At 39.9% G+C, this 16420-nt stretch overlaps 2 protein-coding genes across 2 annotated transcripts in view; one reads left to right on the forward strand and one right to left on the reverse strand.

Moving 5' to 3' along the window:
- CBG20831 overlaps positions 1–1273 on the forward strand; it is a gene marked incomplete at both ends in the record, with an annotated part of 4298 nt that extends 3025 nt beyond the window's left edge. Inside the window, 3 exons of the mRNA XM_045242720.1 lie at positions 315–736; positions 785–1099; positions 1145–1273. Of these exons, the coding sequence (XP_045097143.1) occupies positions 315–736; positions 785–1099; positions 1145–1273 (866 nt within the window). The remainder of the gene's footprint in view (positions 1–314; positions 737–784; positions 1100–1144) is intronic.
- A 1707-nt stretch (positions 1274–2980) lies between these two features.
- Positions 2981–7822, reverse strand: Cbr-daf-5 (the record flags this gene model as incomplete). Its single annotated transcript, XM_002631597.1, has 6 exons — positions 2981–3112; positions 3689–4978; positions 5026–5122; positions 5750–5933; positions 5983–6098; positions 7479–7822. The coding sequence occupies 6 exons, from the start codon at positions 7820–7822 to the stop codon at positions 2981–2983; spliced, it is 2163 nt and encodes a 720-aa protein (XP_002631643.1).
- Positions 7823–16420: the final 8598 nt, after the last annotated feature.

The raw sequence follows: 16420 nt of genomic DNA on the forward strand, positions 1-16420 counted from the left end.
TCTAGAGGATCCCCGCCCGGCCCGGCCCGGCGGGCCTGTCATTCCACAAGTTTTGAAATTTTCAAAAAACGAAAAAAATCACATAAGGGGGGACCCAAAAATTTTTTCGAGTTTTTTTTTTGCCCGGAATTTTACAAGTATGCCGTGTACTAGTACCAGAAGAGGTATGAGTACCAAATTTTGGCTTCCGGGGTATTTTTGGATTTAAAAACGAATGGCGTTTACAGATTTTTGATATCTCTTACCGTTTTTTCAGAACCGTGAAAATAGAGGGGGGGTCCTAAAGATATTGAACGCACTGTATTTGTTTTCAGCCCTTCCATCCAACTGCCAGCAACTTCCGAAGCCTCGAAAATTGGAAATTCGGACTCGAGAAGTGGATCAAGTCACCTTCGAACGCGTTTTCGAGAGGTTCACCAAAGAGAAACGAGAAAAAAGTCAGGCACCGAGCACGCTTCCACTCGACGAGCGATCTCGAATTCTGATGGATCGAGTGAACAAGAAACCATTCAAACCGGAGAAAAGCGAAATGTTTGCTGATGAACCGTCGTCGTTCTATCGGAAAACATCGTCTACTCAGAAGAAGAAAATGGAAGAATCACAGTTTTTGGATGATGATTCGTATAGTCAAGTTCCACGGTTGATCAGCGTTCGGAAGATGCCTGGCGAGAACGTGTTCACTGATAAAGGATGTCCGTTTTGGGCCGAGCATTTGGAACCGACCGAGGAGGAAATGGTAACGAATCAGACCCATATGGATCTTTGATTTCAAATTTTGTTTCAGAAAGACGTCGAAGAATCTATAACAGTGGGCACCGATCACATTGAGCACTTCCATGCGAACAAGATCCGCCCCTTCACTATTCCAAACACAAAAGTGGAACTCGACGAGCTGCAGCCATTGGTGGAGATGAAAAAACGAGATCAGGTGCATTTCGATCCTCGACTCGTATTTTCCAACACACTTCGATCGCTTATATTCTTATGTGCGAGTGACGAAATGAAGAAGAAACGGAAGCAGGAAAAGACACCAAAGTCAGCGGAAGCGTTGGTCAAGATCAGATTTGATAATCAGAAATCGAAGGAATGGTCTTATTTGGTAAGAGTTTTTATTTAATTTAATAATACCTATTTAAACTTTTAGCGATCGAATCCAATCGAATCGATTCGAGATGCTAGGAAGATCCCGACTACTACTACCACAACTACTACCACGACCACCACGACTACTACTGCATCCAAAACTGATAGTCGAGAAGAGCACGAGCACTAGGCAAACTTTTTTGTATTGTAATGTTATAATTAGTGTAAAGAATGAAGTTTTTGATATTGGAATTTTTCGGATCTGAAATACTTTGAATATATTCTAGATATAGAATGTGTAGTGTGTGTTTTTCGAAATAAATTTTTCGAAAACGGCAATTTTCAAAAATTTTGGGAACGAAATTTTGCCAATTTGTTAAAACGATTTTTCGAAATTTCGCTCGAACGTTCAACCGACTAAACTCGGCTCATTGCGTTCTAGGTCATTTTATCACGGTGGCTAACTTTTGCAACTTGAGACTTATAGGCCACTACGGCCTAGTAATGGCCTGATGTTCACCTGGTGCGTTTTCTAGGATATTTAACATGGTGGCCGAGATAACGAAAGTTAAGTCATCATGTAAAAATGACCTAACCCACCAGGTAAATATTAGGTCATTTCTAGGCCATGAAAGTTGATGGCCTAGGAAACTCAACTTGAAATAGTTAGGCCGCCATGGTAAACGGCTTAGTAATAACCTGATATTCACCTCGTGCGTTTTCAAGAACATTTAACACGGTGGCCTAGAAAACTAAACTTGAAAAAGTTAGGTCATCATGTTAAAATGGCCTAGGAAACCCGCCAGGTGGATACTTGGTATTTCTAAACTATACAAGTTGGTGGCCTAGAAAACTCAAGTTGAGAATGTTAGGTGACATCGAAATGTGAAAATTTTTAAAATAAAAAAATTAGAAATATCGTTTGAACTAATTTTCGAATCTTCGTTTGAAAACTAGTTGAAAATGTGTTCTTGTGCTTTCTGTGGATTCATTGCGCCATTCAGTTTATTATGTAGTTTGTGTAATTCAGAGCCAAAAAATGCCAAAAAGTAAAAATATAAATAGCATTCATTCCTGTTTTGTCAATTCATTTTGCACACAAAAACGATAGATGTTGTTTGTACCGATAACTGTTCAGCTTTGGGATGGAAAAAAAGGACTGTCCTGAATGGATGAATAGAATAATTAGAGACGAATTTGATTTTGAGATTAAACATGGCTAACCGGGGGGGGGGGGGGATAATGGTAATTTGGGAGCAAGCAGAGATAAATAAAACTAGAGAGAAAGAGCAACTGAAAAGGAGGTGATTGAAGGAGCAAGGGATAGGGATAGTAACCGAGAATATGAGCAGATACAAGTTTTGGTGTGGTTCTTGGGAAAGAGATACATGTATAAAGAAGGTGTGTATGGACAGGGATAGGGAAAGTGACAGCTCGGCGTATAGATAAGGTGATAAAGAGAAGAAAAAGAAGGAAACGTGTAGTAACAATGAACAGGAAAACAGGAAAGAAAAAAAAAAGATAGCGTATGATAAGGAAAAAAAAAGAAGAGGTACCTAATGGAAAATATGGCAAGCCTGGAAGAGATGGGGGAGAGGGAAAAGAGGTAATAGAGCAGCAGAAAGAAAACAGACAGAAAGAAAATGAACTGATGATGATATCCGTAGCAAGTGTGGGGGAATACGACTAGCGTCATTTTGTAATTATATATGTATATGTGCCAAATTATGTACAATAACCGGGGTCTAGACATTCTGAACTGTTTAGGGGGTATCCCGGAAAAAAAGAAACTTTGTACATGGTTCGAGAGAAAATGGAATGATAAGAAATGAGAAAAAAACGGGGTTAGAAAGAGAAAAACAAACAAAAAATAGGGAGAGGTGTTAATAGAAGGCCATCAGTTTTTGACCGCGGTGGGTTTCGTAGGTGGTAGAAATGAAGACAGGAGGTTTTCAAATTGAGGCGGAAGTTTCGGAGCCAAAAATGGGAAAAATGTTGGATTCTGAAGAGCCAGTGTGAGTTGTTGTCTCTGAAATGGGTTTCTTGATTTTCGGTAAAGCTGATTTGTTAGTGTCGAACTTCAGAGCGCGATCGAAAATCCGAGGGTGCGCGGAGCTTAGGTCCGGTAGTGAAATCCTTAAAGGAGCATGTACCGTAAATACTCTAACAGTGTGCCACCCAAACCGTCAATTATGACCCAATTTATCTCCCTTCCTGTGATAGATATCAAAAAGTTGTCAACAGGTAAAATGTTTATCATATTATCAGAAATATTTTATCAGTTGACAACTTTTTGATATTCGTCTCAGGAAATGAGATATATGAACTCAATGGTGATGGTTTGGGTGGCACTTTATTAGAGTGTTTACGATACGTTTCGTAATTATTTTCTGACCTATTTCTTCGATTATTCCGATTCTTCGTTAAAAAAATCAAATGAAGTTCACCGAACAATCGAAAAAAAACCCGAAAATAGTTACGAAAAATAAATGCTCCTTAGTTACGGAAAATAAATGCTAAGGACTTCGCTACTGGACCTCAGCCCCGCCCACCCTTGAATTTTTGGCCGTAATACGCATCGAAATTATACCAGAGGAATACTTACGAGAAATTCAGCTTGTGGTGATAGTGGCAAAGTTGGAATAGCGAGCTTCGAAGGTTTCTCCACTGGAGTTGGTGGTGTTGAAGACGTTCCAGCGAGAGATTCAGTAGGAGAAATGACCTTTGAAAATGGCATTGGAGGCATTGCGATCTGTGGCAGAGACATTGGTGGCATTGGTGGAAGTTTTTTGAGTGGAAGGGATGGCGTTGGAAGAGGCGGGAGTTTAAGAGTTGGAACAGGAAGAGGGAGCTTGATTCCAGCCGCTTGTAGTTGTTGAAGCTGTTGAGCCAATTTAATAAAGTTGAGTGGAGGGAAGAGTATTGGAAGGACTGGAGTTGCAGGCATCGATGGAGTCGGTGTAGGGAGGACTTTTGGTGGTGGAGGTGGAATGTTGCTGAGCAATTTGAGCACGTCTTCTGGTGCTTCATTGAGAACTTTCTGTTCTTTCAACATATATTCCCACAATGTCATCTTAGTCTTCTTCATCTCTTCTTGTAACTGTCTCATCTTCTCTTCAACCTCCCTCAGTTCAAGTCTAGTCGTCTTTTCAGCTTCGTCCAGTAGTCGGAGGTTTTCAAACATTCCGGTTTCAGGATCGAAATGAGCACCAGTCCATTGATCGAAATCGTCGGGATTTTCTTCACGAACTTTATCCCAATGCTTCTTTTGTAGTTCGCATTTCTTAGCAAACTCGTGTTCTTTAATCCACACTATCAAGTCATCTGGGTGACTCAGGAAGAGCATTTCTAACGACTTTTGATCCATAATCTTCAAAGTGTCCTTCATGACTTGCTGCACTCTAGTCTTCGGTACGATTCCATCCACGCCTTTTGGTCCAAGGTAGTCCTCGAGTGTCAACTTCTTTCCGGAATTGATCAAAGCTTCGTATTCCTCCGAGGACAATTCTTTGTTCTCCGGAATCTCTTCTCCTTCTTCTAGCTCTTCTTCCATCATCTCATCATCATCATCCACAATAATCAATGGTTCTATTGCCGGTCTCTTGGCACCCCTGACAGGCTCTGCCTCTTCATAAGTTCTTTTTCCGAAGCGGGTAGAAGCCGTACAGTACTTTTTCCAGGATGTTAGATTCACCTCGTTTCTGTCTTCCGAATGGACCGTGATAAGTTCCGTCCATTTCGCAGAATTAAGTCCAACATGCTCCAATGTTTCATTCCGCCGGGGATAGTGATGGTGGAGGATGAAATCGGCTGGAGTGAACATTTTCATGCATTCCCTGCATTTGATACTTCTCATGGCACGACGATTTTTGTACCAGTACCCGTGGACGCCACACTGTAAAAGATAATGATATTTGAAACTACAGTAATCCATTTTTTTACATCAGTGAGATCCTCTTCCAAGTCGTCGTTCTCCAGCCAGTCATCATACAAATCGATGAAGTTGACATGGACGACGTGTACCCGTTGTGTATCATCCCTGGAAAGTTGTTTTATGACTATTTGTGAAATGAAAGCCTGGACCGCCAAGGTCCGGGCCTGAAAAAATTTTCAAAGTTTCGGTATCTCTAAGCTAATTTCAGAGCATAACTCTGTTTCTAGTTTTTTTTTCTAATTATTTTGTTCATCTGTTATAATTTTTGAGCTTTGAAAAATCTGTTACTTTGGTTTTTTGACCCCTCTCTCATAGAAATTTTTCTCAGACTTTTCATGTATTCTGATGATGTTTATACGCGCCATTTCTCTCTCATCCTCTTCTCATCAACGCCTATGATGAGCTTTGACCGTGAATGTTTGCGCCTTCTTCTTCTCCTTCGGAGCACCCTATTCGGGAGAAAAGGGTGTGCGTAGGCAAAAGTTTGTGGCGCTGACCATGTCTCGTCTCGGCGGCTCCGAGAGTTTTTCGTCTAATTAGAGGAGCAAGGGATAGAAAAAAAAAGAAAAAGAAGGACAGGAAATGTGCGAAAATGAGAAATATGTAGAAAGAGAGAGAGCAAGAAGGAAAGGTTTGCTTATGTGCTAGCTCTGTTTGTATACGCATGTGCTGCTTCATGCGGAACTTTTTAACAAAATCTCAGATTCTCAAAAATCTAGGAAGATCACATACCAGTCATCATGCTCACACGCCGTTCGGACACTTTCCATCCTGATGGCACCCGTTATCCGCTCCATGTTGGACCGACTGATCAGCCGAAGGCTCGTCGACCCCAACTTTCTGCATTCTACACACTTCCGAAGTATGACGGTGTACTGTGTCCGTGTTGCGTACCTTGTGGGGATATTGAATGCGGCTGAAGAAAAAACTCGAGACTTGGTTGAATGGTTACTGTAGATGCTTACCCATGAATGCTTGTAAGCTCTCGCTCTTTTTGTCTATCGACTCGTTGAGTATTTGCTGCAGAAGTTCCACTGGCATATAGGCCTCCCCGTTTATTATTAGTGCCGGTATTTTCCTCCTGAAAAAATTACATTTTGAAAATAAATTAGTCAATTAGTCAGGTTCAATCTGTGCCGCCTGTCGTACCAGGGGCGGGGGTTCGTACAGGGTGCCAAAATTACCCCTACTAAGGTTTGAACTAGCATAAAGTTTGAGTAAAGCGATGTACTGGGCTCAAATTTGGTGTGCGAAAATTCAATTTATTCATCAATAAACTGGCCAAATTTTAAATTTGTTGATCAACTTTGAGCTTAGTTATCACTTGTCAAAGTTGCTTCGTCACATGAAAATCACAATGCAAAAAACATTATTTTTTAAACAATCATAACAATACCTAGATTTGAGGAATCGCTTTGAAAATTTCAATAGCTTTGAATCAAACGTAAAATTATGTTTCTACAAACTTTCAGGTTTCCGAGATACTTATGTCTAAAGATATACCCATTTTCATCATATGTGAGGCCGCATGTGCCTTCTAGGGTCAATCCTTGAAAATATTTAGGCAGAGCCCAAAAATGGCCTGAAAAGTTAAAAACTAGTGTAATCGGTTTGCTGGAATTGTCACTTTAATGATGTTCAATTCTCCATTTGCCTAGAAAAAACACTCAAAGTACTATTAAAATTTTTTGTTGATTCATTTTGTTCCAATGTTCGCCTTGCCAGACGTTTCCGGTCCGATGTGTCCCTTCTTTTCCCTTGTTTTTGGGTGTTCTTTTTGATCAGAAATCGCCTGTTCTCCTTGTTTTTGTGGAGGCTATTATTTTTCATATATTCCCAAGTGTTTCATGTTTTTGGGTTTTTTAGGAGGTTAAAGACTGAAATTAGGTGAAGTGAGGTTATTGTTAAGAATTATCAATTTATTTTTTTTTGAGTTCTCAAAATTCCAAAATTTGATTCAAGGCTCCAAAAACATGGCTACACTGAGCAACAGCTCTGACGTCTGTTTTGGGGATTAGTATGACTCGCAGGATTTTCAGACGGATTATCAAAAGCAATCAAATAACAAAAAAAAGAAGAACATCAAGAACTCCGATGTTTAATCCCACCCTGCAAAATGATCTAGATCTAGACCCCACCCTCATGTTGATCCTAGACACCCCTACGATTTTTTATTGTTTCCCGATGTTTCAGAAGATCTACGACCGCGCACTTTGACCTTTGTGCTTACCCAGGTGAAGTGGAAGTCTCGGCGAAGGGGGATATGCTCTTTTGAGCTTCAAGGAAAAAATGTTGCAAGCTCTTTTCGAGTCTCGCCGCGCCCCATGTGACCCCTCGTGCCTCGTCGAGCGACACAAGAATGCATAATGATTGTATGGGTCCCCGGTGTGTGACGACTAGACAAGGCAGGCAAGTAAGCGGAATAAAAAGTAGCAAAGAGTGTCTAAGGTGCTCGACTTACCCAATATACCATATCCATATAAAGCGTCCCGGATTGTCTTCGGCGGCCGGTTTGATAAACATGTACATCTGCCATAGCTTATCTTCTGGTAATGTTTCTACCGGTGGTTTCTGGGTCGTCTCCCTGGATGTTCCAGGCGCCAGTGCATCCGATGTGGATGGTTGCCCATCGTTTGCAATCAATTGGTCCGTCGTTTCCTCGATGATGGTGTCGTTGTTGGCTTCATTGTGATTCTCCAACAGTCTCCTCATATCCTCGTTGTCTTCGTCGAGCGAATCGGGAGTGCTGTGAGCGTACTCCTCAGAACCCGGTAGTGGTGAGGAGCCGCGTAAACTGTCGGACATATATGATCTGGAAAAATTACAAAAATGAACTGGGAGCTAGAACTTTGATTTTTTGATGTGAGAGAGGAATTGGGTAGCAAAATGATGATGTGTTGAAAAACAATGTGTCTGTATAAGGGAGAGATTTCAGAGAGGAGGCAGATTTCAGCCGTCTGGCCTGGCTGGCAAAATATTCAAAATTCTGAATAACAAATGACGTGGCATTTAGCAGCCATCACATGTTTGGACACACATACTGCAAAATATCACAAATCTGATGACCAAAAAGAAGAAAAAAGAGCAAAAGGGAAAAAAAGAAAAAGAAGAAGAAGGTGTTAATAATGAGTCTAAAGGCTCCAGAAGCGCGATAGCAAGAAGAAGAAAAAAAGAGCACGCCTTTTTTCAAGTTCCCTCTGAAAAAGCTCTAGGCTCCGCCCACTAAGGTCCCTGTATTCAACAGAAGCGGGAATTTCAGTGGGAGGAGATTGAACTCTTGACCGTGGGGAAGGGCACAAATAGAGACGAGACATATACGCAAGCATTTTGAAGAGAGAGGGAAAAAAGAATGTTGACAATGTAGTAGAATGGGTGGCATAAGAGCACGAAAATGAGTTGAATGAATGGGGGGATAAGAGAGAAAGGCTGCTCCCGTAGGGGGTGTAAATGCCATCGGGATTATTAATATTATGCAACAGCTACTAGACGAGGATAAATCATTTTCAGATAATATGTTACAGAAAGTTTGTAATCTTTATAATCTCCTAGCTGAAAGGATGTTCAAAATGTGATCTATTTGTTTTTGTGCGTAGAATGATGATCTGTGTATTGTGTCGTCTATTGCGCAGGTGGAGGAGGGAGCAAAATTAAACTGATTATATGGGTGGTTTTGTTTGGTTTTGAACTACATACTTCCGGAGACACAAAGGTCTACGGGGATTGGATTTTTGGAAGTTTTGTGTCGCAGGACGAAAATATTGGTAAAATGTCAATGATATCAGGTTGTTTGGCGGTTGGAGCCAATATCACAAGGGAGGCAAAATAGAGCAAAATATAGGTCTAGGTAAAATATAAAATGTTATGATTGTAAAATCAGAATTTTAAGTTTTGAAACCTCCATCCAGACAACAGTGAAACCGTAGAAAGACGTCAAAGCCATTTACCGTACTGTCAAGTTTGAGCTCAATTCTCGACTCTTGTAAAAGATATCAAAAAAGTGTTCACTGATAAATTATGTATCATAATATCAGCAAAATTTTGTCAGTTGATAAATTTTTGATATCTTCCACAGAAAATGAGATAGAAGGGTTCAAAGTTAGGGGTTTGAGGCAGCTCAGCTGGTGGCGGCGCGGCACCTCCAAGGGTGGGCGCCACCTTATAACTACACACGTTGAGCACAATTATCTCGATTTCTGGAAAAGATATCAAGAAAGTGTCAACAGGTAGAATGATTGTGATATAAGAAGGAGCGATTTTCAAAATTTTCAATTTTCATCCCAAATCACTTCGATTTCCAAAATTTCTGTGAAGTTTCAGTAAAATAACGTGAATTTCCAAAATCCCAGAACTCGAACCGTTCGAGTTCTGTGAAAAATCCCAGAAATTGCAACGTTCAATTTCTGTGAATCACGTAAAATTTCCAAATTCCCAGAAATTTTGGAAATCGAAGTGATTTGGGATGAAAATTGAAAATTTTGAAAATCGCTCCTTCTTATATTATGATAAACAATTTATTAGTTGACAACTTTTCTATATCGTTCACAGGGACCAAGATACATTTGCTCAAAGTTTGGGGTCCTATCAATGGAAAATCAGAAAACTAATTACCGTATACGGTAGTTCTTAATGACTCACCAAACACTTAAAAATCAGCTGTTTTTCTAGACCAGAATTCAGATAAAAAGTCAGACCAGACTTCAAAATTTTCAGGAATACAGTAGTCACAGCGTTTCTATGAGTCACCAAAGTACATTGCTGAGACGAAGTGAATTGGCAAAATGAGGGGTTTTAGAGTCCTCCTCTCGGGTAAAGGTTGACAAACTTTTGCCCCGCCCCTTTTTGTTAGTATGGAGAGCCTCTCTATAAATATAGCCCTATAATTATCCCCCCATAAGTAGAGGGAAGATTTATGAAAATCGTTTTGGGAAACATTCAAAATTATAGATTTCAGGAGCTTGTGCTTGAACTTAAGCAGTGTGATATTTCAGTGATATTGAGGATTATGGTAAGGTGGACAATTTGAGCCAAGAATTAAATACGCCTTATTCATTCTAGAAGCTCCTGGATAGTATGGATTACGGTAGAACTAAAAACTTTTTACAAATAATTCTGTTTCTGAGAATCCAAAAAACAGACAAAACGAAAAAGTTTTGAGAAATAAGCTTCGTTAGGTTCATGAGCAGCCAAATTCGAAAGTTAAAATAGGACTAATTTCAGTATTCAGAACTTAAAGTCATCCTTTTTTTCAATCAAAAGAACTCAAAATTAGCTTCTTTGCTTTGACTAATCATTATCAACATCACATTTTTTCCAAAATAGACAAAAGTACAAAGAAAGAGAATTTGTAACATCATGAAATCAGGAAATCAGTGTCTGAAAAAACATACATACGCGTGCATTTTCGGATATATGCCAATGATCTCGTGAGATTAGCCATCACAAAACACAAATTCGCACTTCTGACCTAGAAGAGTTTCTTGCTCATTGCGAGATCTGATATCTAACATTGATTATATTACTATTGTCTGTGTTCGCGTGTCAATTGAAATGTATGTAGTCTGGTCTTGTCTAGACCGCTCCTTCTCTCGGGAGAAACGGACGCGCACTGGGCTACGTCTCGCAACATTTTTGCGGTTCCGTCGCAGTCTAGGAGAAGAGAGGAATAGAGAAAAAAGAGACAATGAACAAGGGAGATAGTGGGAACGATCTTTTGATTCGCCAATGTGTTGGACAATTAAGTACCGCAAATCCTGTGAGCCAATTTATCTCGGTTCCTGTTAGAGATATGAGAAAGTTGTCAACTAATAAATTGTTTATCGTAATATCAGAAGTGTTTTGTCAACTGCCACTATTTTATATCTCTTAGAGAAGCCGAGATAATTGAGCTCAAACTTGATTATAGGTTTTACGGTATATTAAGGAAACTAACATATCCAGAAAAAAAACTTTTACAAGATAATTTTGCACATATACAAAAGAATGGTTTGGATATAGAAAACAGAAGCCAAGGAAGCCAATTTCAAAAAAAAACAGTAGGATGTAACATCAAACTCAAATAATAAACAGACAACGATTTTGATAATAGCGAGGATTAAAAAACGACGAGGATGAATAAGTCTTAATCTCCAGAAGATGGGAGATCGAGAAGAAAAATACGAAATTGCAGAAAAAATAGGGAGACTTTGAATTAATATGGGTGGTCTAGCCGAAAAAAGATTAAGAGATAGAGAAAAAGAGAAGGAATGGGCTACGGTAGTTTTGGAATCTAGAGGAGCTTGGAACCGTCAACTTTGAGACAATTTATCTTTCTTCATGTGACAGATAGTAAAAATTTGTCAACTAATAAAATGTTTCTGACATTAAGATAAACATTTTGTCAGTGCACCATTTTTTGATATCTTTCTCAGGAACCGAGATATATGAGATCAAAGTGTACGCTTAGGGCGGCTTGTACCATCTCAAACTCAACAAACTTCGGGTACAGGTCTAGAAGCACATTGAGAACAATTTATAAAAAGCACAATTTGAGAGAATAAAATAGTAAGATTCAAATTTTAGAATTTCAATCTGCCACCAGTATGGCAGAGATTCTTGCAGGGTCCAAAATTCAAAGTACAGTAGACACCGAATTTAATTGAGCACCACAACAACAAGACGGAAACCAAAAGTGCGACGCGTAGTACACAGACATAAAAAGCAACACATAAGAAACACACATTCCGCATTTTGAAACAGCAAAAACGAGAGAAAGAAAAGTCTGGCGCCGGGCGTCGGCCCCTCCCACTCCATCCATCCTTCTTTTTTCCTAACACACACATACACTACTAACGACTCTGGGCGACCAAACGGACGAATAAAAAACGAAAACGAAGAAAAAAGGAGGAGGAGGACATGTGACCGAACTCTCTCCTTCAACCGTCTAACACTCCTCTTTTCCATGTTGCTAGCCAAAAAAATGTTTCTGCAGAGAAGAAGAAGAAGGGCGCCCGGCGCCTCGCGTGGATGGGTTGAAAAATGTGAAAAAGATAGACAAGCGTCTAGACGCAGGACTCGCACACTGCCTGCAGAAAAAACCACCACCACCACCACCGTCTGGTTTCTCTCGTTTTCTCCCTTCTCTTCTATTTGGTTCCAGCTCCCAGGAGCTCTATGATTGACTAGACACATTGAAACTCTTCTCTTTCACACATTTCGTGCTGCTCTGAATATCTGAATGTGTCGTTTTGCCGTCGTCATTCCCGATGCTTGAGGCTCACGAGTTCAAACGGATAGAAATGAGAAAAAAAAACAGAAAGAGTGAGAGAAAGATAGATGCTAACGGGTCAAAGTAGCATAGTTGATGATGGATAGAGATTTTCGGGAAAAAAGCAGAAAATGTTCCGAAAAATATCAAGGTCTTTAGTATTAGTTGAAAGTCTAGAAGAAGGTTGCCGAAAGCAGACAAAACGTACTAATCGCAGCGGGATCCCTTGGTTGGATTCGTGTCTGGAACCACTTAAAGTAATCCCGCTGGATCCCCGGGTCAATTATCTCGATTCACGTCAAAGAAATCAAAATTTTGTCAACTGATGAAATATTTATAATAATATACCCAATATTTTACCAGTTGACAACTTTTATATATCTTTAACAGGAAATAAGAAAAACTGGCTCAAAGTTAGGGGACCTTCTATTAGGGTTTTTACAGTTTTTACTGGCTCCGCCGTCTTTTCCCGCTCCTCGGAGTTCTTAAATTGACATTTTTCCATCTCCATTTATTTCTATTTTTACCATTCCTCCATTCCAGATAAGACGGCTGGGACGACTACTTCTTTGTCTCCTTCAGAAGACGTGCTAAATGCAAAAAATGGAGCGACACAGAGCACATCATTGCAACAGACAGGCACGGGTTTAGAAACAGAAAGAATTGGACAAAAATCGTTTTTGCCCTACTGGTGCGGGCTCCAATTTTTGTCCCTCAGGGGAGGACGAAATCGATGGAACGGATACCAAAAAAAAATTGAGAAGGAAACGAGTGGGCTGGAAGAAGAAGATGAAGATGTTGAAATGAGTGACGAGCAAAAAAATAAATAGATGAGATAGATTGAGTGCAGTAAGTGCTTCTGGAGAAGACTCGTCTTTCGGGGAACGTCCAAAACACAAAAAAAACAATTCCAGAATGTGATTGATTCATGATCAAAGGGGTTCTAGACTCGCCACAGCCGAAACCTTTAATCTCATTTCATTCAGAGTGTGAATTGAATTCAATCACACAAAAAATAGGAGAAGTTTGCGTAAATCCGCTGGAAGCGAAAAGGTGTGACGCAGATGAAGAGGATGTGATTATTTGAACTCGGAATTGTAGTTAGATCTTGAATTGTGGTGTTAGTCACAGAAGACAGAACGTCCGGAGTACATAACCTATTTTTGGGAATCATCTAGTTTTGATAAGGAGTACAGTAATCTTCAATAGTCATTGATTAAGACTAGGAAGAGGTATACTGTAGCTCAAAACATAAAACTTCTCTGGACTTGAAACTACCAATAGAAGCCCAGCCAAGCCATCAACTTTGAGGTCAATTATCTCGATTCACGTCAAAGAAATCAAAATTTTGTCAACTGATGAAATATTTATAATAATATACCCAATATTTTACCAGTTGTCTACTTTTTGATATCTTTTACAGGAATCGAGAAAACTGAGCTCAGAGTGTGTAGGTACAGGGAGGCGCCCACCCTTGGAGGTGCCGCGCCGCCACCAGCTGATCTGCCCCAAACCGCCAACTTTGAACCCTTATATCTCATTTTTCGTGAAAGTTATCAAAAAGTAATCAATTATCAGAATGTTTATCATAATATCACCAACATTTCATCAGTTGAAAATTTTTTGATATCTCTTATAGCAACTGAGATAGTTAAGCTCAAAGTTGACGGCTTGAAAGGCTTCTATAAGAAATACGGTAATAATAAGCTTAATCGGAACCTAGACTGATATCTTCTGATCAATTCTTTTTCTGTATGTTTTTGAAACGTCTAGACCATCTCGTCTAAACATCGGGAACAGCGAAAAAACATGCCAACAATAAGGTTTTGTTTAGGCAACAATAGATCGTCCCAACAAAAAACACATCAGGTGTTAAGAAAAACGAAAAATTGAAATTTTTTTCAGTTTTTTTTTTGCGTCTGGAAAAAAATAACGAAGCAAAAAAAACTGTGGACTAAATGATGAATACCAGATCAATAAACTGTCCGTATGTCTAGAGAGAGCACCTTGACCACACCACCCTTCTCTCGACCACGGACCATCGTTGACAGGATTTGTAAAAATGTTTCTAGTTTGATCAGGGAGAGAACACCGTAATCGAGGAGACGGATCGAGACTGTATGTGTCGACGAAATGAGGGGCTGGCTAGACGATGCAATCTAATTGGACCCTTTTCTATGTGAGTAGTAGTACAAGAGATGGTTCACGTGAATCGGAGTCTCCGCTTCGATGAGGAGGGAGAGGATTCCTAAGGAGACTGAATACTGGTGATAAGACGAAATTAAGTTTATCAAATTGAATATGGCGGCAGTGGCTGGTGGCTACATTCAGGGAAATTAATAATGTGTTGGCGGCTGAAAACGAGAGAGACGGCTGGAATTGCTCTGGAAATTGAAGGGTATATACACTTGTTGTTGTTATTTTCCGGTTGAGCATTTGATCTCTATGAATAATCTATGAATACAATTTTCCATAGCTAATTGTACCTCCAATCCCATGATTTATATCTCAGCTAGAGTGTGATACACCTTAGAATCATTCTCACCTAAATTAATGATCTTTCGGTCTGGGTGGGGAGTTGTTTGTCTGTCTCCCATCCCGTCCCGTATATTTGTATGTTAGCACACATATTCACGTGGAAGGGGCGGAAGGAAAATAGGCAACAAACTTCCAAAGCCAAGTTTTGGGTACAATTTACATGTTGGACAAATTTTTGCAACTTGGGTTGGAGCGTGGGAAAAATTGCAGGTTGGTTTCTGAATGAGTTCAGAAAACATACAGTGCCGGCCATAAATATATGAAAAGTGCATTCTTAAGCTGATTTTGACAATTTTTTGGGGCCTGGAGCTCGACTGTCAAGTGTCCGATCAATTTGAAAATTGTGAAAGCTATGAAACAGACCTAGGTTTAAAACTTTGCATTCACAGAACTTCTTGGAAATTCCCAGTTTTTCAGCTAATTGCCGACTCTGAAAATGGTCAATATCAACTGAAAATTACATCTTGGGGATATTTTTGCAACCCCGTTTTTTTGAGTGTGGGCAAAATTTCAGAATGAGCTCAAAGCAAAGAAACAAAATTCAGACAAAATCTCAACCTCGACATCTTACAAGTTTCCTCTTGAATATTCAATCAAATCAATCCAGCATCCGAGCGCCGCCTAAACTACACCAACCGTGTTTTAATTTCCCGCCACCCCACCACATTTTAATCTTCTGATCTTTTATGTGTTTGTCTTGCCCGCAGACCCGCTTCATCCCATATTCTGCAGCATACAGATACCAGTAATTTAAAATTCATCATCGTTTTGTCTGAACGTTGTGTCTCTTCTTCTCGCCACTTTTTTCTCTTCTTTTCGGTTTCCTGTCTCTCTGATAACCAAACGTTTCCGGTGAAACACATTCCATTCTATATATCCATCCTACTCTATATCCTCAAACGCCCCGTATGTTTGAAACCTGACTCCAGATGCTCTTTGGGTGCACATACACACAGACATGTGATAGGAAACCGAAGGCCCTCTAAGACCACCGACGACTAGACACCGTTTTCTAAGTTCTCTCACTTATCAGTACTCTCTAGAAGAACTTTGTGAGCACAAAAAAAGTGTGGAGAGACGGAAGGACGGATAGGAGGACGACGCTCCGTGCAAAACTCGAAGAAATTACAAATGTGTTTACGAAGAAAGTAGGACGAAGGAAAAAAGTGAAGAAGAAGAAGGAGCATCCGAGTGTCTAGAATGACGTGGTGAGACGAGAAAAATGAGTCCAAGGGACCATCAATGGACTGGGAAAACACAAAAAAAACGAAGGGCACAGGGTTCCAAAAGATCTGGTCGGAAATCGCGAAGTTTAATAATTTCAAACTGGGTGTAGATTTCTGAGGCGCGATTTCTGGTCAGGTATTTTCGAACCCTGTGATTTAGTCGTAAAAATAATTGGAAGTTTGGTATGGCCATTTTTGTGTCGCAACCTTTGATACGTCATTGAGAAGGTAAGAAAACTGTCTTGTAAAACGGACGTTGCCATAGTTTCTTTTAGAAACAATTTGTTGAGACCAACACAAAAAGATATGATAGAACTTGACAAGTACTACATAATGACACTATTTGGAAAACTGTATTTTGTCTATGAGCAAAGTTACAGACAAAACAAACTGGCA

The sequence above is a fragment of the Caenorhabditis briggsae genome (genome assembly GCF_000004555.2).
Source record: "Caenorhabditis briggsae complete genome, chrII, whole genome shotgun sequence".
Classification (NCBI taxonomy): Eukaryota; Metazoa; Nematoda; class Chromadorea; order Rhabditida; family Rhabditidae; genus Caenorhabditis; species Caenorhabditis briggsae.